We start from the raw sequence: 23,303 nt of genomic DNA, 5'->3' as shown, positions 1-23,303 counted from the left end.
AATATTACTTCAGTGGTCACACTTGGAGACAGAATGAAGAAACAGTAACACTGCCAAAGAACTCGGCTGTCCTTCAGTCTCAGGATTAGGTCCCAAAACCCTTTTTTATTTAAATTTAATTTGCTTTGGAATTTCTTTCATACTTAATGTGCTGCACATGGTCTTTAAAAAATATGTCAGGTCTAAACATCGGTGGAGACCAAGAGAGGTGCAAGAACTGATTATTCCATTATTCACATTGAGGATCACTGGTGTTGATTGGGCTGATTTACCATTCAGAGTGAACAAGTGAAGAAACAGCTGCTTGGATTGCTGTTCTCCACACAGTATAAAACCAAGGGGACACATGTTGCTAGAAAATGTAGAATGGAATCTATTGTGTCTACATTATTGCTTCAGATTCCAGGGGACACTGTCCTACAGGATAGAGAAATTGTAGATAGAATGTTGATGGACAACATAGAGAAGACAATATACAGATGATATTTCCTATCAGTGCTCAGTGCTTTTTGAGTCTCCACATAAATTTACCAGCATTTTTTTTCAATATAATAAAATAAACGTTATTCTTAAATATGTATATATAGGAGTGTATTAGTAATATTTACATTACCCTCATCATTTTTGTTCTGAGTGTGTTCTTTTTGGCTTGAATGTTTAAGCTTTATTTGTGTAAATAAACTTTATATAAACTATAACTAATTGTAAATAGAGAAGTTGAAATGTGATTATTGTTATAATTTTTTATTATATTATTTTGAACAGAATTCCCAATTATGCCAGGTGACGATTTGTTTTACTCCTCTACAAATATCAGATATCAGTAACAGTGTCACAGTATCTGAACTGCAATGTTCAAATGGCTTTAAACAAAAAGCAGGACTCACTTTATCCATTACTATTAAGTTGTCTCGAATGAAAGCCTTTATTTGAGGCAAAATGATATTGAAAACTTGGGAACTTAAATGTAACACACCGTTAACACACCGTTTGTCGACTTTAATGCCGCTCCACTACATCTCACTGACAAATTGATCATTAACTGCCAGGAAAGGACCAATTAACACTTATTTACTTGCCAAAAATCACCCTGAAAAAATTGATAAGGAGAATCTCCCTCACAATATCCCACCCCGGCTCCGCATTTACTTTCGCTGCCATTTTTCCACATTTTTTTAGCCACCAAAGAAGCTAGTCACATGACTTTTTACATCTTTCATTGGCTGATTTATTCTATGACAACGTTGCTTCCATAAAATCAAGTCCTTTGATACAGTTGCTTGCAACAAGGATGCCTGAAACGTGTAGCTTGCATGTCACTTTCTACAAAAAAAGTAGCCCTTTCTACATTTTTCTAGCAACATGTAGACTAGCGTGCCCTCGGCTTAAGAAAAGCAGCAGCCATCTCAAATCCAGGCAGCTGTTTCTTCACTTGTTTCACTTTGGATGGTGCATTCGCCCGATCAACCCCAATGACCCTCACCTGAGTGTCGGCACCTGATTTCTATGGAGAGCTCAATCCCAGCAATCAGATAATCGGTTTGTGCAGCTCTCCTATAACAGGGCTGCCACCTTTTCCACAGACCAAACCTGGACATATTTCTCAGTCAGCCTAGGTCTATCAAAACTGCAGTATACTGAAATACAGTTTAACACAATACCACCATCTCGGTACAAATCAATACTCATGCAGTATACACAGTATTGTGCGCTTGATATTTCTATATCATGGTAGGTTAGAGGCTAATCTTACCCGAGACAAGTAGCTGTGGTGATGAGTAAGGGCGTACTAAATCAATGCAATTTCTGAAGCGACGAACCTGTCTACCTGCTTTTATTTATTTATTTTTTTACAAATTTCTGAGCCTGAAAAGCCTGTTTGTGACAGTCAAAATTATTTTACAGCCATTGTGTCAAGGCAAATTTCACCACCCGCCTCCCCAGTAAATATTAACAAAGTTATTAACATAATGTTAAAAACTACAGCACTATCAGTTGTGTGGCGGAGACAAAATGAGTCAAAATGTCCTCAAATTTGGTTCAGGTTTTTCAATGTTGCTAATGGTTACTGCTAAATATGCAATGTTTATGTGTGTAAAAATGTAAACCAATAAAGTGTTGTATTGTTTGCACACTGTGTTTCTACACATCCAGGAGATGTCTTTGTGTGTGGCAGCATTCCAGCAAGGGAGAATATAAAGGGACGCTCCCACAGCTCGTTAGAGTTTCAGCTGTGTTCAATTTAACAGAAGTCACACATGAGTGACAGCTTGTGCGTAGTATTATGATGTACAGTGCCGTGAAAAAGTATTTGTCCCCTGTCTGATTTTCTACATTTTTGCATATTTTTGACACTGAATGTTATCAGAATCTAACATTAGACAAAAGGGACCCTGAGTGAACAATTAACACAAAATGTTGATACTTATTTCATTTATTAATTAAAGAAAGTTATGCTACACCCAATGCCCCCGTGTGAAAAAGTAATCATCCTCCTTAGACTCAACAACGAAAACTCTAACGAGCTGCGGGAGCATCCCTTTGTAAAAAAATAACTGCAACCAAACACTTCCTGTAGATATTGATCAGTCTCTCACAGCGCCGTGGAGGAATTTTGGCCCACTCCTTCATGCAGAACTGATTCAACAGTGACAATTGTGGGTTTTCGAGCATAAACTGCTGGTTTCAGGTCCTGCCACAACATCTCAATAGGGTTTAGGTCTGGATTTTGACTAGGCCATTTCAAAACCTTGCATTTCTTGTATCAAAGACACTCCAACATGACTATAACCTGCAAAAAAGACACTCCAGCACGACTGTAACCTGTATCAAAGACACCCCAGCACAACTGTAACCTGTATCAAAGACACTCCAGCATAATTGTAACCTGTATCAAAGACACTCCAGCACAACTGTAACCTGTACCAGACACTCCAGCACGACTGTAACCTGTATCAAAGACACTCCAGCATGACTATAACCTGTATCAAAGACACTCCAGCACAATTGTAACCTGTATCAGACACTCCAGCACGACACTAACCTGTATCAAAGACACTCCAGCAAAAATATAACCTGTATCAAAGACACTCCAGCTGTAACCTGTATCAAAGAAACTCCAGCACGACTGTAACCTGTATCAAAGACACTCCAGCACGACTGTAACCTGAATCAAAGACACATAACTATGAGAGTTTTCATGTTTAAATTGTCTGAAACTGTAAACATTGCTGTGTGCAATTGAAAAGTATAGAACTGAAAAGTTTTTTTTTTAGATTATATTTTATAAGTACAGATATTAGCATAATTATCTGCACTTAACCTTTGTTTTCATTCTGAAATAAAAGTAGCCTTGTTTTATTGTTTATGAACAAGTCCAAGTATTGCACTTATTGTGTAAATAAATAAGTTAAGCTACAATTTCGGAGTAGGGACACCTCCCGAGGTCTGTGATGGTCTGGAAGTGGGAGAGAGATTCACTCAGCTAGTTGGGGTAGCAACTGTTTACAGCCTAGGCCCTGATCAAAACCTTCACATGCTGGGGGAGGTATAGAGGGAGAAATAGGGTGAAAGCAAAATACATGTTTACTTAATGAAATGTGTCTGCTAAAACAGTATCTCATTTACAGTATCTAGTTATAGCATCTACAATGACACTGCAGCAACTTGGAGAACAACAAAGAACACCTTCTAAGAATGAGTATTTCAACATTTATCGTTCTTACATGGCCCTTCAATTTTAAGATGTCAGTAATTGAAAAGGATTGCTAACTGCAGTATAGGCATTTGCTAACTCTCAGTTTTAGAAACTTAGCTATGGTTCACTAACGTAACACAGTGGAATGATCACAGTATCATTTAGTAATTGTAGGACAGTACTGCCACGTGTGAAAACTTCAACAATAAAGCCGAATCACTTAAAACACTTTAAATGTAAAACTGGTCAGGGGCGTAGCTAGGAATAGATTTTTACTGAGGCAAAAATCTAATTTTTGCCTAAAAACCCCTGCACATCCTGTTCATGAAGTCTGGGGGCTATCAATACAAACTGCACTGTAATATAAGTCGCTAACTCTTTTTATCCATTGAACCACCTTGGATGATGTTTGAAATTTCATGACACATTTTTATTTAAACAAATCTCCCAGCAAAAACAATACCGACCTAAACTCTATTCACACTGTTAGAAATATGTGATATTAAAAGGACAAGAAGAATAGACCTTATCAGTATGAATAAGTAGATGGGTTTATAACTTCATTGAGACATGAGTTTGGTTCACTGCTACTGAAGTTAATGCTGAGACTGGTGACACTAATGCTACAGCTACAAATGGTAAGACTGGTGCTGCCACTGCTGGGACTGGTAAGACTGGTGCTGCCACTGCTGGGACTGGTAAGACTGGTGCTGCCACTGCTGGGACTGGTAAGACTGGTGCTGACACTGCTGGGACTAGTAAGACTGGTGCTGACACTGCTGGGACTGGTAAACTGATGCTGCCACTGCTGGGACTGGTGCTGACACTGCTGGGTCTGGTAAGACTGATGTTGCCACTGTTGGAACGGGTAAGACTGGTGCTGCCACTGCTGGGTCTGGTAAGACTGATGCTGCCACTGTTGGAACGGGTAAGACTGGTGCTGACACTGCTGGGTCTGGTAAGAGCGTTGATACTAGTGCTAAGACTGATGGGACTGCTGAGACTGTATGGTGCCATGATTAAAAACACTGATTCAGAAGGCTTTACTTTAAATAGTTTGCCAATCCTCCTTTCGAAACGCTGTAACACTTCTTCCTGGACATGTCTCTGTGGACATACAGCAGGGCAAGGCCATTCAGTCTATTTTCACCCACACTGCTGCGAGAGCAATCAAACATACGGAAAGGATGCACTCAGTTACACTCTTTCACGTCATGAACAGGGACCCTAGGAATCCGTTTACTGCGGAACACGCAGATTGCCTATATGATATTGGAGAATTTTTAGTTTTACACTTGGGGCGGGGAAAAAACATGCAAGGCTTTTTTGGTTTGTTTTATAAATAAACCATTACACATCATATATAATCATCAACACAGACAATGTTGCTTTAAATAAAAGTAAATATACTTTAAAATGCTTCTGGTGTACAGAGGTCAAGGTTCAACAAAGCTCTGTGCCGTCACATTCACGTGGCTGGAACGTAGCTGCAGTTTGCTTCAGTATCTAGTGCATTGTTACTACTGAACAAGCTGTTTAAAAATGCTGAAAACAATTTAAAAAATAAATAAATAAATCACTGGCATGAAAACAGTACTTTCTTGGATTTTTTTCTCTAATGAAAACATTAGGAAAGTAACTTTTTTTTTTTAAAAACTGCTGGTGCCAAACAGTGAATTTACAAATATACTTACCTCCAATTCTTCTAGGCCATGGCATCAAAAACAACACATGAAAAGTACTAAAAACTAACAGCTATGAATCGTTATATAGAGGAGGGGGAAGGTGTTGCCATTGCGCAAGAAAAACACTGATTTATGAAAACGTATTACATCCACAGAAAAAGGATGGTTGTTCTTCAAAAATGTAGTACTAGAGGCACAAAACAATTACATCCCTAAAGTAGGCAAATCTAAATGTAAAACTAAATTGCCAAAATGGTTTAATAGATCAATTAAAAAAATATTCAACGAAAAAAGGCACTATACAGAGCATTAAAAAGGGACCAAAAAGAAAGTACACAGAAAGAGTACACAGAACTGCAAACGCAAGTCAAAAAGGAAGTTAGAAAGGCCAAGAGAGAAATAGAAATGAACATTGCTAAGGGGGCTAAAACCAATTCCAAAATGTTTTTCCAATATTAAAACAGCAAGAGAACATTCAAAGAGGAGGTTAAATGTCTAAGAGATACAAATGGCAAAATCGTAGATGAAGAAAAAAATTAGCAAATATATCAAATGATTACTTTTCACAAGTTTTTACAAAGGAAGATATGGATAACATGCCCCACATGTCATCCGGTTCCTATCCAGTTTTAAATAACTTTAGCATAACCAAGGCAGAAGTGTTAAAGGGACTAGGAGCTCTTAAAATAAACAAATCCCCTTGGCCGGATGAGATCCTCCCAATAGTACTCAAAGAAATGAAAGAAGTAATTTACAAACCGCTAACCAAGATGCAGCAGTCTCTTGATAAAGGGGTGGTACCGACAGACTGGAAAATTGCAAACGTAATACCGATCCACAAAAAGGGAAACAAAACTGAACCAGGTAACTACAGACCAGTAAACCTGACTTCTATTATATGCAAACTTATGGAAACTATAATAAGATCCAAAATGGAAAATTACCTATATGGTAACAGTGTCCTGGGAGACAGTCAACATGGTTTTAGGAAAGGGAGATCATGTCTAACTAACTTGCTTGATTTTTTTGAGGATGCAACATCGATAATGGATAATTGCAAAGCATATGACATGGTTTATTTAGATTTCCAGAAAGCTTTTGACAAAGTCCCACACAAAAGATTAATTCTCAAACTGAATGCAGTAGGGATTCAAGGAAACACATGTACATGGATTAGGGAGTGGTTAACATGTAAAAAACAGAAAGTACTGATTAGAGGAAAAACCTCAGAATGGAGTGTGGTAACCAGTGGTGTACCACAGGGATCAGTATTAGGTCCTCTGCTATTCCTAATCTACATTAATGATTTAGATTCTGGTATAGTAAGCAAACCTGTTAAATTTGCAGACGACACAAAAACAGGAGGAGTGCAAAGGTCATTTAAAATGATCTAGACAAGATTCAGAACTGGGCAGACACATGGCAAATGACATTTAATAGAGAAAAGTGTACAGTACTGCACGCAGGAAATAAAAATGTACATTATAAATATCATATGGGAGATACTGAAATTGGAGAAGGAATCTATAAAAAAGACCTAGGAGTTTTTGTTGACTCAGAAATGTCTTCATCTAGACAACGTGGGGAAGCTATAAAAAAGGCTAACAAGATGCTCGGATACATTGTGAAAAGTGTTGAATTTAAATCAAGGGAAGTAATGTTAAAACTGTACAATGCACTAGTAAGACCTCATCTTGAATATTGTGTGCAGTTCTGGTCACCTCGCTATAAAAAAGATATTGCTGCTCTAGAAAGAGTGCAAAGAAGAGCGACCAGAATTATTCCGGGCTTAAAAGGCATGGCATATGCAGACAGGCTAAAAGAATTGAATCTGTTCAGTCTTGAACAAAGAAGACTACGTGGCGACCTAATTCAAGCATTCAAAATTCTAAAAGGTATTGACAGTGTCAACCCAAGGGACTTTTTCAGCCTGAAAAAAGAAACAAGGACCAGGGGTCACAAATGGAGATTAGACAAAGGGGCATTCAGAACAGAAAATAGGAGGCACTTTTTTACACAGAGAATTGTGAGGGTCTGGAATCAACTCCCCAGTAATGTTGTTGAAGCTGACACCCTGGGATCCTTCAAGAAGCTGCTTGATGAGATTCTGGGATCAATAAGCTACTAACAACCAAACGAGCAAGATGGGCCGTATGGCCTCCTCTCGTTTGTTAAGTTTCTTATGTTCTTATGTTCTTATGTTCTAAACATCACATTGCACAGGACTGTCAGCAGAAAACCAATATTAATATAACAAATACAATCACTAAAAGAAAGAAATTACAGATTGGTTTCTTCGTTTCATCTTTGAATATGCACAGTACCGAACCGGCCACTAAATAATATATGGGACTACCCACTGGTCCAGGGGCTGGGTGCTCTAACGAGAACAAAAAATGGGATCAGATTTGAATTCACTGGAGTCGAATCATAAACACATGCTGGATCCAATTCTGGAGCTGCACGTGGCGTAACTAGGGAAACTGACCAATGAGAACATGAGCGAACATATCTGTTTGGTGCAAAGTTTCAATACAACCTAAGATTACAATAATGTTACGAAGAAATGGCAAATAATAATAATAATAATAATAATAATAATAATAATAATAATAATAATAATATGAAAACATGTCAATTATATGCCACTCTTAAAAATGTAACAGGGCACATTATTTAAAAAAATATTTTAAAAATCTCTGTCTGGTATGAATGTAGAGCTGTGTTTCCACTGCCACAAACCCCATTGTGAACAGCACTCCCCCTGAGCAGTGTGCTGTTCCAATGACTGCCCTCCTCTCCCATTCTCAGGGCAGGCTGAGTGAGCACACAGCACTGCTCTTTAGAAACGCTGATATAGAAAAATTGAACCTTGTCTGGATCTATACCTATACAAAATGCTCTTATTTCTGCTGGATATTTTGGCATTTTCACTAAACTCACACCAGCCTTTCTATATAACAGTGGAGATCTCATCTTTGGTGAGCTTATCCAAAAATCGTTTTGTGCAGCTCTCATTACCAACACTCCCAATGCAGTATGTTACAGTTAAAACATGAAGGGATTGAAGCGGAGCCTATCGTCTGTAGTGCTGACTCACTCATGTCGTAGAACTGCTGCCAGAAGGCCTGCATCCATCGCTGGGTGTCATCGTGGTTCTCTGCCACCAGGGTGTGCACGACCTCCTCGCTCCCGTACTTGTTGGTGATGGAGATGTTCTGCAGCCTGCTCTGGGGGTCCTTGTCCGTCGCACGGATCCGCGTCTCCTGAAACACACACACGCCATTGCTTATTGCATGAATTCACTTGAAACAAGCAAACAAGCAAGCAAACTGAAACCAGGGTGGGGCTACTGCATTGTCATGATGGTGTTCTGTCACAAAAGAAAACAGACCAGCTGCTGAAATAAACACATTATAATAAAAAAACAAAAAAAACAATTCCCAGATTCTGCTATTACTAACTTCATCTACATCTATGGCCAAAAGTTTTGCATTACCTAGAATTTTACGACTGAAACTACATGAGCATAATTTAGATCTTTTACATAACATAATGTAATCAAAGAAACTACAAAAGTAGTATAGTATTTCATGTTAGATATCATGTTAGTTTTCAATTATTCTGCAGGTTTCATTTGACTTTATGAAGCAAAATTGGTTAATTATCGACAGTACAGCCCCACGGCGATAGCAACAGAGCCCACATGACGCCTAAGGGCATGCCGCCTGCAAAACTCTAGAGCCCAGAGAGGGTCTCGTTCGGTTTGTCACATCAAGGTGGTAAAAACGCACAAATGTCTGACTACCTGTCCATGTAGCAGCATTGCATAACTCATCTAAGGAGGTGCCATGAAGGAAAGCCCACGAAGATGCCTGGCCCCTGGTAGAATGGGCCGTAATATCCCCCAGTAATGGGGAGTCTGTCTGTTCATACGTCAAGCATATCACATCTGTCACCCAGTGCACTGCACACTGCTTCGATAGGGCCTGACCTCTACAGCGGGACCCATAGCAGACAAACAGCTGGTTGGACTGTCTCCAGGACGCCGTTCTATCCAAATAACAACGCAGAGCCCGAACTGGGCATAGCGAATGTTGTCTACGGTCCTCCTCGGACTCGTGCGGGGGAGGTCTGAAAGTTTCCAAAACCACTGATTGGTTAATATGGAATGAGGATACCACCTTTGGCAAAATGGATGGATTTGTTCTTAATGTTACCCGCGAATTACTTCCAGTGAAAGCCACACATATGTCATCGATGGACAGTGCATGAAGCTCACTTACTCGTCTGGCAGATGTAATGGCTATTAAAAATGCCACTTTTAATGAAACAGGGCGCAGTTCTGCTGACAACATGGGCTGAATGGGGGACCCATAAGGGCCCGCAGTACCAGTTCTAGATCCCACTTGGGGACCATACTTTTCATGGGAGGACGAAGCCTCCGAGCCCCTTTAAGAAACTGCACTGCCAGGAAATGTGCCCAGGGGGACACCGAGTCAATTTTGTCATGGCACACCGATACTGCTGCCAGGTATACCTTCAAAGTGGACGCTGATTTTCCTGCATCAAACAGGTGTTGTAAGAAGGTTAATATTGTCTCAAAATCAGGCAAGTCAGCGGATAGTGACCTTCAGCAAGGCACCAGTCTTGGAAAACTTTCCATTTATACGAGTACTGGGCTCTAGTGCTCGGAGCCCTAGCAGACTGTAGTGTTTCTACTACTGCATCTGGCAAACCTCGTCTGAACAGACGGCTCTGTTCAACGGCCAGACCCAGAGTTGTTGCTGGGCTGAGTTCAGGTGCCATACTAGCCCCTCCACTTGGCTCAGGAGGTCCTTGCGCAACGGGAGCTGCCACGGCTGATGTCGGAGAGGAAAGCAAACCAGGGGCGTCTCGGTTATCTGGGTGCAACCAGCAGAACCTGTGCTCTCTCCACCCTGATCCTCTCTAGTGTCAGGGGTATTAATGGTAGCAGCGGGAATGCATGTAAGAGCCCCTGTGGCCAGGGGTGAGCTAGCGAGTCTACTCCCAGGGGGCCCCCGTCACTTTCCATGGAGAACCATAGGAGGCAATGAGTAGACTCTGCTATGGCAAAGAGGTCAACTCGTGCCAGTAGAAACCTCTCCCAAATCTGTTTCATCACTTGAGGATGCAGCCTCCACTCTGAGCTGTCTGGAACTCCTCTGGACAGGAGGTCTGCTACCTTGTTATCCACACCAGAGAGGTGAACTGCCCTGATGGAACGCAAGTTTCTGTGAGTCCAGGACAGGAGTCTGTGCGCTGCGTGGTGAAGGCCCGGTAAGCGCAGGCCACCTTGGTGATTTATGTAGGCTACCACTGTGGTGTTGTCTGTTCAGACCAGCACATGTTTGTGCGCTAATTGCTGGCGAAAATGTGATAACGCCAGGCTCACTGCTTGCACCTCTTGTGCATTTATGTGCGCTTGCTGCCAATGTCCCTTCCACTGACCTCTTATTCCTCTCCCATTTCAGACCGCTCCCCACCCCAGACTGGAGGCGTCTCTACCGTGATCACTTCCCTTCTGTGAGGGGATCCAAGGGGAGATCCGAGGCACAGATTGCTAGGACGGAGCCAAAACACCACATAGTGTCTTCCAGCATGGTCTGGACACTCGCACCAGCCGGCACCAATCTCAGACCAGGTGCAGCTTGAGCGTATTCACCCAGGCTTGAAGCGGGCACATTCTCAGAAGCCCTAGTGGAAGGATTCTCGAGGCGGCTGCCATCAGCCCCAACAACCTTTGATATAGTTTGACCTGTAGGAGAGCATCCTCTCTGAATAGGAAGAGTGTGGTCTCCAACGACCGAATTCTGTCTTCCGACAGTGAGGCAAGCATGCGTTGGTTTGACTGCGCGCAAACCAACCAATCGTCCAGATAGTTTAGGATCCGAATACCCCACAGCCTGAGTGGAGCCAGTGCTGCACCCATGCACTTCGAAAACGTGCGGGGCGCCAGCGAGAGGCCAAATGGCAGCACACAGAATTCGTACGTGTTGCCTTGAAAGGCGAAGCGCGGATATTTTTTGTGCGCAGGATGGATCGGGACGTGAAAATAGGCGTCCTGCATGTCGATTGATGTGAACCAGTCGTCCGGTCGGACGGACTGGAGGATACGCTGTGCTGTCAACATGTTGAACTTCCTCTGTTTGAGGAACAAGTTGAGGACCATGAGGTCCACAATTGGTCTGAAACTGCCGTACCTTTTGGGCGCTAGGAAGTACCTGGAATAAAAGCCGCTGAGGGCATCCGCTTAACGTACAGCATTCTTCCTTCGAAGATTGGTGATCTCCTGTTGAAGAAGTACTGTCTCCTGTTCGAAGGAGTAGGGTGGCGGACCTATGCTCAGCGTATCCATGTTCATACGGTGGTGAGGAGCACACCCTAGGGGGCAGCCTGCCCTGAGAAGGGTGGCGGACCTATGCGGAGACTGCGCTGGCGAACGTCTGCGCCTGCGTGAGGAAGGGGACCGGTGCCCAACATAAAACAGTCACCCACACTACGCAGGTTTCGCTCCTCCCTTAAAACTCCTCTTTTTTCCCTAGCCCATCCTACCTTTACTCCTGGCCCCAGACCTCCTGTTATGACCTGATCTGCCCAACTCTGACCTACCCTCTGGCCCTTGCTTTCATATAGCTGTTAATCTCCTCACCTTACACCAATAATCTTACCCTTTTTCTTCATCCATTTTTTCAGTTTGTACAAATTCAAAAAACTTGTCAAGCACCTTGGTTTAAAGGCATTATAATAAATGCTAAATAAATAAATACTTATAAGTAGTTGGTACTAATATTACACATATTGCACTATAGTATTTCTGTACAGCAGTAAGAATAGTGTAATTTCTATTATTTATTTATTCATTATTAATTCCTCAGCACCACACACTAGTGTGGTTGAATTGAATTTTATTGAATTTAAATTTGATTGAATGTAATACGTTACACATCCACTAAATGGCGGTAAACCCTAAGGCTCCACTTATTATTAACCATAGTTCAGCAGATCATTGAAAGTTAGGGGCTTACTGGAAAGCCTATAGACCAAGATATTTGGCCATTGTACAGTAACTGACGATCTACAGCCCTCAATGTCATTTTTAACAGTGATCAGAAAAGGGTAAGATATATCAAAATGTGAAAGCTACAAAAGGGCCAATGCTTAGATCCATGAAGATATCAAGTAATATAACCCCTTGTGGAAAAAAAAAAAAAAAAAAAAAAAAAAAATCCACTGGAGTGGAGCTTAGCTGGCAGCTCTCCCAGTTTCAGAGCTGACAATTAATCTATCACCTCCCAGCAAGTCTGTTAAAAGTTCCAGTAATTTATACAGGCAGACTTCCCCACAGCTGGGTATAACAACACTGCATAAGATTGGGGACCATTTGCAGTTTTTTTTTTTGTATTGAAAATCTTGAGGGCACCTCTAAGTCTATGTATTATAACACCTTGAAGGGTGCTTGCTGCTGAGTTAATGACATAAATACACACAGTTTAATTTACAATCACATAACAAGGCTGCCTATTGCTGTTTGGAGTAAAGCCCCTGATCAATGTGAGTCTATTCCCATGTTGACTGTCTGCACCAGGGCTACACTCGGGAACATCACATGAGAAGTGTTCACTCCTCTCCATGTACAGCAGGAGCGCCACTGTGGTAATTGCATAGTATAACCATGGTGAAAGCGTGGAAAAACCGCAGACTCGCAGCACTGAACTCTGTGACCGCTGACAGGAGAAAAGGCATTAGAAATGCACAGGGCCGCTTCCAGCAGACAGGTCGCTATGAGAGGTGTTAAAGCTGCCTCAGTCTCAGCAGCTACTGTATTGACAGCTCACGACAAAAAAAAAAAAAAAAACTAAAACAGTGAATCGACTAAAACAACTGACACAGTGCCAATAAAAACAAAACCATCTCCTCCTGCTGCTTTACACCGGCTCCTGTGCAGTATAGAATTGACCTGAAGATTTTGCTGTTCACTTACAAGGCTCTTAATGGATTAGCACCTTGTTATTTGCAGGAGTTACTGATCCTGTATCTTCCAAACAGCACTCTGAGATCACAGGATGCGGGGCTGCTGGTTATTCCTAGAGTCAACAAATGCAACACAGAAGGAGGGAGGGCTTTTTCTTGTAGACCTCCTAAATTCTGCAGTGCTCTGCCCTCGTTTGTCAGGGAAGCTGGGACCGTTACAGTTTTTAAGTCAAGACTAAAAACACACTTTATAAAATAGCTTTCTTATCTTAATGGGTTTTAATGTAACTTTAAAATTGCTGTTTTTGCATTATTATGTGTAGACTGTTATTTAAATGGTTTGACTGTGTCAGTTGTATGTGTGACATGCTATATGAATGTATCATACTTTGTTCTTTTATTTCTGCTATGTACTGTACAGTGCTTTGCGATGCCTTTGTATAAAAAGTGCTATATAAATGCAATAAATGTAAATATACTACTACTACTAGTAATAATAATAATAATAATAATAATAATACCAGTGACAATAACAATAGTGATGATTACAATAATAAAAATAAGGATAATAATCATAACAAATATAATTATAATAATAGAAACGAGGACGATAATAACTCCAGTATTTCCTGGAGTAATTCCTGTAAAAGGCAAATGCTTCCATAGATTATCCACAGGAATGAAGCAGGTCCTGTTTATACAGGATATCTGAAATCTGTGCTCATTTGTTATTCTCTTAAGAAAAAAAACAAGCTGATAAAATCAGAAAAGCAAATGATTACCCAGCCCTGTTCAAAAACATTTGAAATGCTTTGGAAAATAAAATGCTGTAATGTTCTGCTGACACAATACAATATCGTGGTGCTCGGGCAAATATGGATTTTTCAACTCGTTCAAAATGTAAATGAATATCCTTCATTTTTTAATTAGCTGGATAATTTGTACCAAATTACAATAAAAAAGACAAATTTCTAAGGAGTAAAATAAACCTGGTACCCCATTAAATCACCTATAAAGAAATGAAAGGAGAAACACTGTCCTGTACAGGAGAGAGCTAGGCTCTGGTTCATATATTTATAATATATTTGAGATATTTTAGACATTTAGAAATTCTGTTATTTGCATGAATAGGAATATTTTTGTCACCGAATACATTTCGTTCTATTTGTCCCAGCACTTCAATATAATGTAGTTAAAATGGGTCAGCATTAATACTACTACTAATAATAATAATAATAATCCCGCCCCCTCTGAGTGTGTGCTGTGCAGTCTGCAACGAGGCTGCACTGTGTTTCTCCCCCTGTTCTGAAGATCCAGGGCTCCAGTCAAGGGAGGTAATCGAAGGCTGATAGCTCACCTCTGCTTCATCTCAGCCTGATGTCATTAGAATGCTGTCCCCCTCTATAACCCAGAGCAGGGCTCAGCAGGGACAGCCTACTGCAGACAGACACGAGACACATTCATGATCTCCAAGCAAGGCACACACACAGCTCAGTCTGACAGCCCACTGCAGACAGACACTGAGACACATTCATGATCTCCAGAGCAGGGCACGCAGCTCACTCTGAATCCTATAAGTTAAACAGCTCCCAAAACAGGACCCACCCACCACCACCCAAATTAGGGTTTGTCCTTCAGAGTTTTCGCATAGAACACTACCACCTAGTGGCCAGATACTGAAATTAAGCTACTCAACTCCACTCAGGCCCTTCCATCAGATCAATACAAAGTTCTCATAGTTTATACAGGTCAGCTGAAACATGCATTATCCCAGTTGGTGGGAGGCGCTGCTATGAGGACTGCCTACCTTGTTGATGGCGATGGTGAAGGCAGGCTCCACTTTGGCCTCTACATCCTCCGCCCGGTTGTAGCAGAAGAGGTTTGTTCCCTTCAAGACGGCATAGATCTTTGTCCAGTTTGGATGATCTCCCACCTGTTGCTGTGAAAGAAGCAGGACAAGAAGCTCATTCACACATGCTGTCCTCTGCTGGGCCAAACAAATCAATGCCTCTTTACACCCAGAGGCTCGAGAAAGGATATTAGCGAGCAACTGGCCACTGCAGGATAAAGGCCAGCCCTGCAGGTGTCTGCCTGAGCTAACCTGGCCAGAGGGGTGCGCTGTAGTATGGTGAGGAGAAACAGCCCCTGCCGGTTTTGCATTCATTCCCTGTGGGAGCGCCAAAGCCATAAAAAATGTTTTATTACTTGATCAACTGGTAGCTACAATAAGACAATGGGTAGCACACTGCATTGACTCCAGTGCTGAGTTTGCATCCGATTTTAAAATGTACCATGAAATAACACAACTGAACTTTGCAACATTACCCCTTTTTTTTCCTCACTTAGAAACTAAATACTGGAAGTGTAGCAGCAATACTGCTTGTATCCATCCCACCGTACAATAGGTCATTTCTACCCATTACTTTCTCCAGTCACAGCTGCCGGAACCCCAAGGATGGACAGCAGATCAGTGCCCTGGAAATTGAAATCAACACGGCTTATGGTCACAGTGAACAGTGCGTCGGGACGCCTGCTGCTTGACCAACATGCTGGAGAATGAGAGAGGGCATGGATCCTGCACTCTCCATAGGAATTCCTATCGCCTTGCATTGAACAGAGTATCTGTATTAAGTGTTTGCACTCACCTTGAACTTGAGGCAGCCGGCCATCATCTGCTGGGTCATACACAAGGGCTGGGCGGCCAGACGACAGCACACACTGCCATAGAGAGGCAGCCAGAAGGAGCACTCCTCTGCAACAGACACAGGCAGTGAGAGGGGGCTGTGGACAGGAGGGGAAGCTGGGGGCAGACAGGCAGTGAGAGGGGGCAGTGGACAGGAGGGGAAGCTGGGGGTAGACAGGCAGTGAGAGGGGGCAGTGGAGGGGAGGGGGAGGAGAGGCTGAGGGCAGACAGGCAGTGAGAGGGGGCAGTGGAGGGGAAGGGGGGAGAGGCTGAGGGCAGACAGGCAGTGAGAGGGCAGTGGAGGGGAGGGGGAGGAGAGGCTGAGGGCAGACAGGCAGTGAGAGGGCAGTGGAGGGGAAGGGGGAGGAGAGGCTGAGGACAGACAGGCAGTGAGAGGGCAGTGGAGGGGAGGGGGAGGAGAGGCTGAGGGCAGACAGGCAGTGAGAGGGCAGTGGAGGGGAGGGGGAGGAGAGGCTGAGGGCAGACAGGCAGTGAGAGGGCAGTGGAGGGGAAGGGGGAGGAGAGGCTGAGGGCAGACAGGCAGTGAGAGGGCAGTGGAGGGGAGGGTGTGAGCAGACAGGCAGTGAGAGGGCAGTGGAGGGGAAGGGGGAGGAGAGGCTGAGGACAGACAGGCAGTGAGAGGGCAGTGGAGGGGAGGGTGTGAGCAGACAGGTAGTGAGAGGGCAGTGGAGGGGAGGGGGAGGAGAGGCTGAGGACAGACAGGCAGTGAGAGGGCAGTGGAGGGGAGGGTGTGAGCAGACAGGTAGTGAGAGGGCAGTGGAGGGGAGGGGGGAGGGGAAGGCTGTAAGCAGACAGGCAGCGAGAGGGCAGTGAAGGGGGAGTGGTGGGGAGGGGAGGCTGAGGACAAGCAGGGCCCACCATACAGCTGGTTTACAGCTCTACTGCTTCACATTTACAGGACTCCCTCTCATGATCTGAAATCCTGTGTTCCTGTTGCCAATTTGATGACTGTTTTTTCACTTTGTATGTGCTGTTATCAAGATTTGTCACTGTAACATTTAAAAGGGGAAATCTAAGCTTATGTCTGACAGGTTAATGAGTCTGGAATGTTTTGTTCAACACCCACCAGAGGCCACTACAATACACATGTCTTATCTGTACAGTCAATAATAATAACACAATCAATAATAAACTTCATCTCGTGGAGTGGTTTGTTTTATAACATCCATGTATACAGTGTATACACACACACATACGCACACACTGTGTTCAGTACAGAGATGTACGACTCCATTAAAGCCACTCTCTGTGGACTTGTATGTTTCTCAGAGTCAAGCACCATGGCAACCAGGTCAAAGTCTGTCACAGTCTGTCAGTGTAAAGCACTGCAAGCTGCTGATACTAGAGAGAGCTGGGGATAGATGGGGGAGAGCTGGGGAGAGAGACAGAGAAGCAAGGGGATGATGGAGCAGGATAACTTTCTCCACATCTTTACACAGAAAGAAAGAGCTTACATACTTAAATGTCTCGTATAAAATCCTGCGTTAAGGTGCTTTGACTATAAGTTCAAGAGCTGCTCTTCAGTTCTGTCTTGATATTAATAAGTTCCTGGACTCAGATGGAAGCATCTTACGACATACCTATGTCATTATTTTATCAGTAAAGTATTTGAGGAATTGTAATAAGAACCACTCAGGTAAAGTGCTTCAAATTAGAACATAAGACAATGCATTGCCATTCGGCCCATCGGTGCTCGTCCCATTCCAAGAAGCTGATTGATCTCAGAAATCCTGGTTTAAAGTAAGAAGATATTCAATAAATTGAAGCTACTTCCTCTGTAACCTGGAACAGTAAAGTGACTGTTATTTCTATTGGTATTATTATGACTGCAGGTTGACTCCAATTCCAAGGTTGTGAAAGTGGTTACCATTGCCGGAGATGGTAAGGTCATGCGTTCGGAAGCTGTCCTGGACATTAGTGATGGTCAGTGTGGTGTGAGCGAGGAGGTGGTACTTCGGACCACTGCAGGACACACAAAAAAACAAAGGGAAAGATTAACGCCTGTGACTGCACACTGTGCTGTAACCAACCCTGCCCTTTATAGACATTCTCAGAAGCATCAGAGGAGCCGGGTTATCCCTTATAAACATTTACCATGGTATTTTTGCACTTTTCCCATGCATTTTTACCTTGGATTGCCATGTTTATTAATATGCTTTATCACACCTCTCTGTGCTTTACAATGCTTACCTGTGCTTTATCGTGCTTTAACTGTTCTTTATTACACTTTGCTGTGATAGTACTGTGGTTAACTTTTATAACGGTACAGGAATCCAACATTTCATTGTATATTGTACTGCTGCAGTTTATATTGTATCTGGCCTGTTCCCCTTTCTGAATGAGCAGCGTCTCTCCCTGTCACACTTACGGCACAGTGGGTGCAGGGAGGAGCAGAGGGCTGCCCCCCCCATTGCTGACCGGACTGCCCCCCCCGAGGTCCAGCGTGGCCCGCACCTTCTTCCCTGACGAGCGCCCCAGGGAGCTGCTCAGCTTGCTCGCCAGCTTCTTGGGCGTGCTGCCCGTTGAGAATTCCTCCTCCGTGCAGCAGCTGTAGAGGTCGAGCTTCAACTGGAACCCAGGGCCTGCCTCACTACTGCACGGGGGGAGAGCGGGGTTAATAACACTGGCATCCTGGGCATAATAAAATACAATGCTTTCCTCACTACAGTTCTCGAAGGTTGTTTTGTAGTTGAACCTGTTGTAGGCCCTTTTAGCACAATTACAGAAACAGCATGTTCAAATAGGTTTTTTCCACAGAGCAAATGCTTTTTTGGGAGTGTCCCGTTTCCCATCCTTTTACTTTTATTATCATTATCCTTATCATCATCATTACTGTTTTCTTTCAATATGGGACTCTTTAAAGCCAGTCAGGTAAGCCTCATAGACAGGCTTGGAACGTATGTGTAGCTCTTACTGGGGAAACTAAAGGCCGTGGAGAGACACAAGGGAACCGCCTCTGGCCAACATTGTTTCCGGTGACATTTTCATACAAAACCATCAACAACGAGACAAAAAACTGCTTGAAAAACGACCCCATGTACTACCAGGAGCAGCTGCTCAGCGTTACATGGCGAGAGAGCGACTCACAAGACAATGCCGTTTTCAAAGCAGATGTCTGTAAGTGTTCGGTCCACCAGCACCATGTCTGTGTCGTAGATCTCAGCCCCCACCTGCAGCAGACAGAAGACAGCACAGCGGTGCAGGTCTGCAGGAGAAACAGCACCACAATTACAATATAACACAATACAGTATTACAATGTTACTACATAAAACAATAGGATTTAGAGTAAATCTCTATTAGTGAATATTTAATTAAACAAAAACTACTTGGTGCAACTAAAAGGATAAATACAGAATCAAGTCATATTGAAAGGGAATAAAGGTTTGTCTCCAGCCTGTACTTAAATAAACCACCTGTAAACAAACTATATTACTATAAATATCAGGCATATGTCTGATGTGTTCTTTTTATTGGCAATAATTTTTTTCTAATTTTCTCCCCAATTTCGAAAGCCCAATTTTTTTTATTATTTCAACATGGCTCAGCCACCCGCTTCTTTTCACTCTGCAGGCCCGCTATGCAGCCACCTCAGATCTACAGTGTCGAAGGACCACGCAGCTCTGGGCAACTTACAGGCAAGCCCGCAGGCACCCAGTCAGTCTACAGAGGTCGCTGGTGCGCAGTGAGCCAAGAACACCCTGAGACTTCCCCATCCGTGCAGTGCTCAGCCAAATGTGCGTCGCCTCCTGGGAACTCCCATCCACGGTCGGCAGTGGAACAGCCTGGACTCAAACCAGCAATCTCCAGACTGCAGGGCGCATCCTGCACTCCACGCGGCGTGTCTTTACTGGATGTGCCGCTCGGGAAATGTGATGTGTCCTCAAAGATATGGTTTGCATTTGATTTATATGTGTTAGTGCTGCTATTGTGTTTTGTGTCTACAGACTTCAGTGTGTGTCCCAAACAGTTCCTCTTTACTGCTTCTGTGCCATGCACAGCCAGCAGAGTCTACAAGCTGTTGTGATGTATGCTGAGCCGGTAGGATGGAGCCATGCTCCCTGACCAAGGTGTGCTTCACTACAAGTCTTCTCCCATTTCCTACAGTGCAGAGCTGGTGTGATTTCTAAGCCAGCCTTACCTCCTTTGTTCTTAAAGTACTCCGTGTCCTTCCACATCAGAGGGATTCGGAGATCTGGCAGGGCACATAAAAACAGAAGCATATCACAGGCATCAGAGAGACCAACTTTACCGGAAACACTGCCAGACAGCAACCCTTGAGAGCTGCTCTGTATACGACCATCCTCACCTGCAACACTGCCAGAGACAGCACCCCGGAGAGCTGCTCTGTACACAACCATCATCACCTGCAACACTGCCAGACAGCACCCTGGAGAGCTGCTCTGTATACGACCATCCTCACGTGCAACACTGCCAGAGACAGCACCCCGGAGAGCTGCTCTGTATACAACCATCCTCACCTGCAACACTGTCAGAGACAGCACCCCGGAGAGCTGCTCTGTATACAACCATCCTCACCTGCAACACTGCCAGACAGCACCCCAGAGAGCTGCTCTGTATACAACCATCCTCACCTGCAACACTGTCAGAGACAGCACCCCGGAGAGCTGCTCTGTATACAACCATCCTCACCTGCAACACTGTCAGAGACAGCACCCCGGAGACCTGCTCTATACACAACCATCCTCACCTGCAACACTGCCAGACAGCACCCCGGAGAGCTGCTCTGTATACGACCATCCTCACCTGCAACACTGCCAGACAGCACCCCGGAGAGCTGCTCTGTATACGACCATCCTCACCTGCAACACTGCCAGACAGCACCCCGGAGAGCTGCTCTGTATACAACCATCCTCACCTGCAACACTGTCAGAGACAGCACCCCGGAGAGCTGCTCTGTATACAACCATCCTCACCTGCAACACTGCCAGACAGCACCCCGGAGAGCTGCTCTGTATACGACCATCCTCACCTGCAACACTGCCAGACAGCACCCCAGAGAGCTGCTCTGTATACAACCATCCTCACCTGCAACACTGCCAGACAGCACCCCAGAGAGCTGCTCTGTATACAACCATCCTCACCTGCAACACTGCCAGACAGCACCCCAGAGAGCTGCTCTGTATACAACCATCCTCACCTGCAACACTGTCAGAGACAGCACCCCGGAGAGCTGCTCTGTATACGACCATCCTCACCTGCAACACTGCCAGACAGCACCCCAGAGAGCTGCTCTGTATACGACCATCCTCACCTACAACACTGTCAGAGACAGCACCCCGGAGAGCTGCTCTGTACACAACCATCCTCACCTGCAACACTGTCAGACAGCACCCCGGACAGCTGCTCTGTATACGACCATCCTCACCTGCAACACTGTCAGGGACAGCACCCCAGAGAGCTGCTCTGTATACAACCATCCTCACCTGCAACACTGTCAGAGACAGCACCCTGGAGAGCTGCTCTGTATACGACCACCTTGAGCCCCCCCCCCACTATTCACCACCCCTTAGGGCTGCAAATGCAAGATTAGAGTGGTCATGTGCATACAACATGTATGTAAAAAAAGTACATATGACATATATCCAGTTTCTGACCCTTTTCATAACATGCTACATATTGCCCTACTGTGTGTACAGTACATGCCTTTACTCTATCCCCCGTCCCAGCAGCCAAGCACCATAATAATCAATAAAGAATTCTTTGTTTTTCCCAAAATATACAAGTATAGAAGTTCTTATTTGTTTGGGGGAACCCATTTTTAATTCTATTAAAAAAAGAACCCCACAGAAGACTGAGGCAAAGGCAAATCACAAAGAAAAACAAAAATCACTGTATGCACACTGTCAGTAAAGGCCTGGATCTTGTGCTACGCACACTTCTATACCACTCAGCCTAACAGCTTGACCAGGGGGCTGCGGGCAGAGGCGGGGAGGAGCAAGAGGAATGAATGACCATCAATAGAAACAAGCCAGCAGACACAAGGAGGAGCCCATGGTCTCTTTGATTCGTGATCACAAGCAGCACATGAGTGAGCCAGCAGACCATAAATATCTTCCAGTGACGAGCGGCATGAAAGGAGCGTCGCACCAGGGGGAGAGGGTGGGAGGACTCAAAATGTCATGTAAATGGAAAATGAAAAATAATTGGCCCACAGTGGCACAGAAGTTTAAAGCTGGTGTCCCCCCAGAATCACGCTCTCTGCTGGTATTGGAATCTAAATCAAGAGACTGGTTTATATATTTTTTATATTTCAAGCGGTCTAGCAGCTCGTCAACCATGAACACATTCTGTATGAAGTCCCAATGCTGACACAGGGCTGCAGAAGTAACATCGGATTTTGAGATCTGTGGCAGTGCCATTGCCTTATTCAGGTGAGGTTGGTAATCCGGGCAGTATGGCTAATTTGCATTGCATTTGGAGGTTTGGAATGAGATCTCATGCCATGGCTTCCCACTGTCCTACCTGAGATTGCAACTTTCCCTTTGCATGGCAGTCGGTCATCTATGGGGCTAGCGTCCGAGGGCCTGAGAGAGGAGGACAGAGGGGGAGAGAGGAGGAGAGAAAGGGGGAGAGGGGGAGAATGAACAGAGTTTAATAATTTATAACAGAGCAATGCCACATTGATTTATTTTACAACCCTTTAAACCTACTCCAGAAAACATGATTCTGTTCATGTATCGATTGTGTTTTTCAGATTACATCGTTGTTCAGACTTGGTAAATATTTTAGCCCTTGGAAGATGCCCCCTTTTCACTGGTGACCTCAGCGCCCTGGTCGAGGACTGATACTTCATATCATAATTCAAGCTGAACCTGAACTGAACCACCTGCGTGAGAATTTCACCGATAGAAGAGCCGTATCGAGTACCAGGTCCTTATAGCCAAAAAAAACCCAACAATTTACAAAAGGGATGAAAGTGGGATACTTCAGAGTGTGGTGCACAATGAGCTGTCTACTGTATGGGCAGCCCTGACCTACAGCAAGCGGTGAGAATGAACAGCGTTAATAATTTATACAGAGCAATGGTGCCACATTGATTTATTTTACAAAACCCTTTAAAAACCTACTCCAGAAAAACTGATTCTGTTCATGTATCGATTGTGGTTTTTCAGATTAACTCGCCTTGGTCAGACTTGGTAATTTTTAGAGGCCCTTGGTAAGTATGCCCCCTTTTTCACACTGTGACCTCAGCGCCCTGGT

General features: G+C 44.0%; 1 protein-coding gene across 5 annotated transcripts in view; it reads right to left on the bottom strand.

Moving 5' to 3' along the window:
* Positions 1-23,303, bottom strand: part of LOC121306847 (rhotekin-like) — a 131,888-nt gene that overhangs the window by 28,876 nt on the left and 79,709 nt on the right. For all 5 annotated transcript variants that reach the window (XM_041238787.1, XM_041238818.1, XM_041238828.1 and 2 more), the window contains exons 3-10: positions 22,566-22,627; positions 20,221-20,274; positions 19,169-19,286; positions 18,450-18,674; positions 17,949-18,043; positions 16,023-16,129; positions 15,185-15,316; positions 8,483-8,648 (exon numbers count right to left, since the gene is read on the bottom strand). In XM_041238787.1, coding sequence (XP_041094721.1) covers positions 8,483-8,648; positions 15,185-15,316; positions 16,023-16,129; positions 17,949-18,043; positions 18,450-18,674; positions 19,169-19,286; positions 20,221-20,274; positions 22,566-22,627 — 959 coding nt within the window. The remainder of the gene's footprint in view (positions 1-8,482; positions 8,649-15,184; positions 15,317-16,022; positions 16,130-17,948; positions 18,044-18,449; positions 18,675-19,168; positions 19,287-20,220; positions 20,275-22,565; positions 22,628-23,303) is intronic.

This window comes from Polyodon spathula, chromosome 2 (genome assembly GCF_017654505.1).
Source record: "Polyodon spathula isolate WHYD16114869_AA chromosome 2, ASM1765450v1, whole genome shotgun sequence".
Taxonomy (NCBI): Eukaryota; Metazoa; Chordata; class Actinopteri; order Acipenseriformes; family Polyodontidae; genus Polyodon; species Polyodon spathula.
The sequence above is the reverse complement of the archived record's forward strand: the minus strand, read 5'-3'. Positions and strand labels throughout refer to the sequence as shown.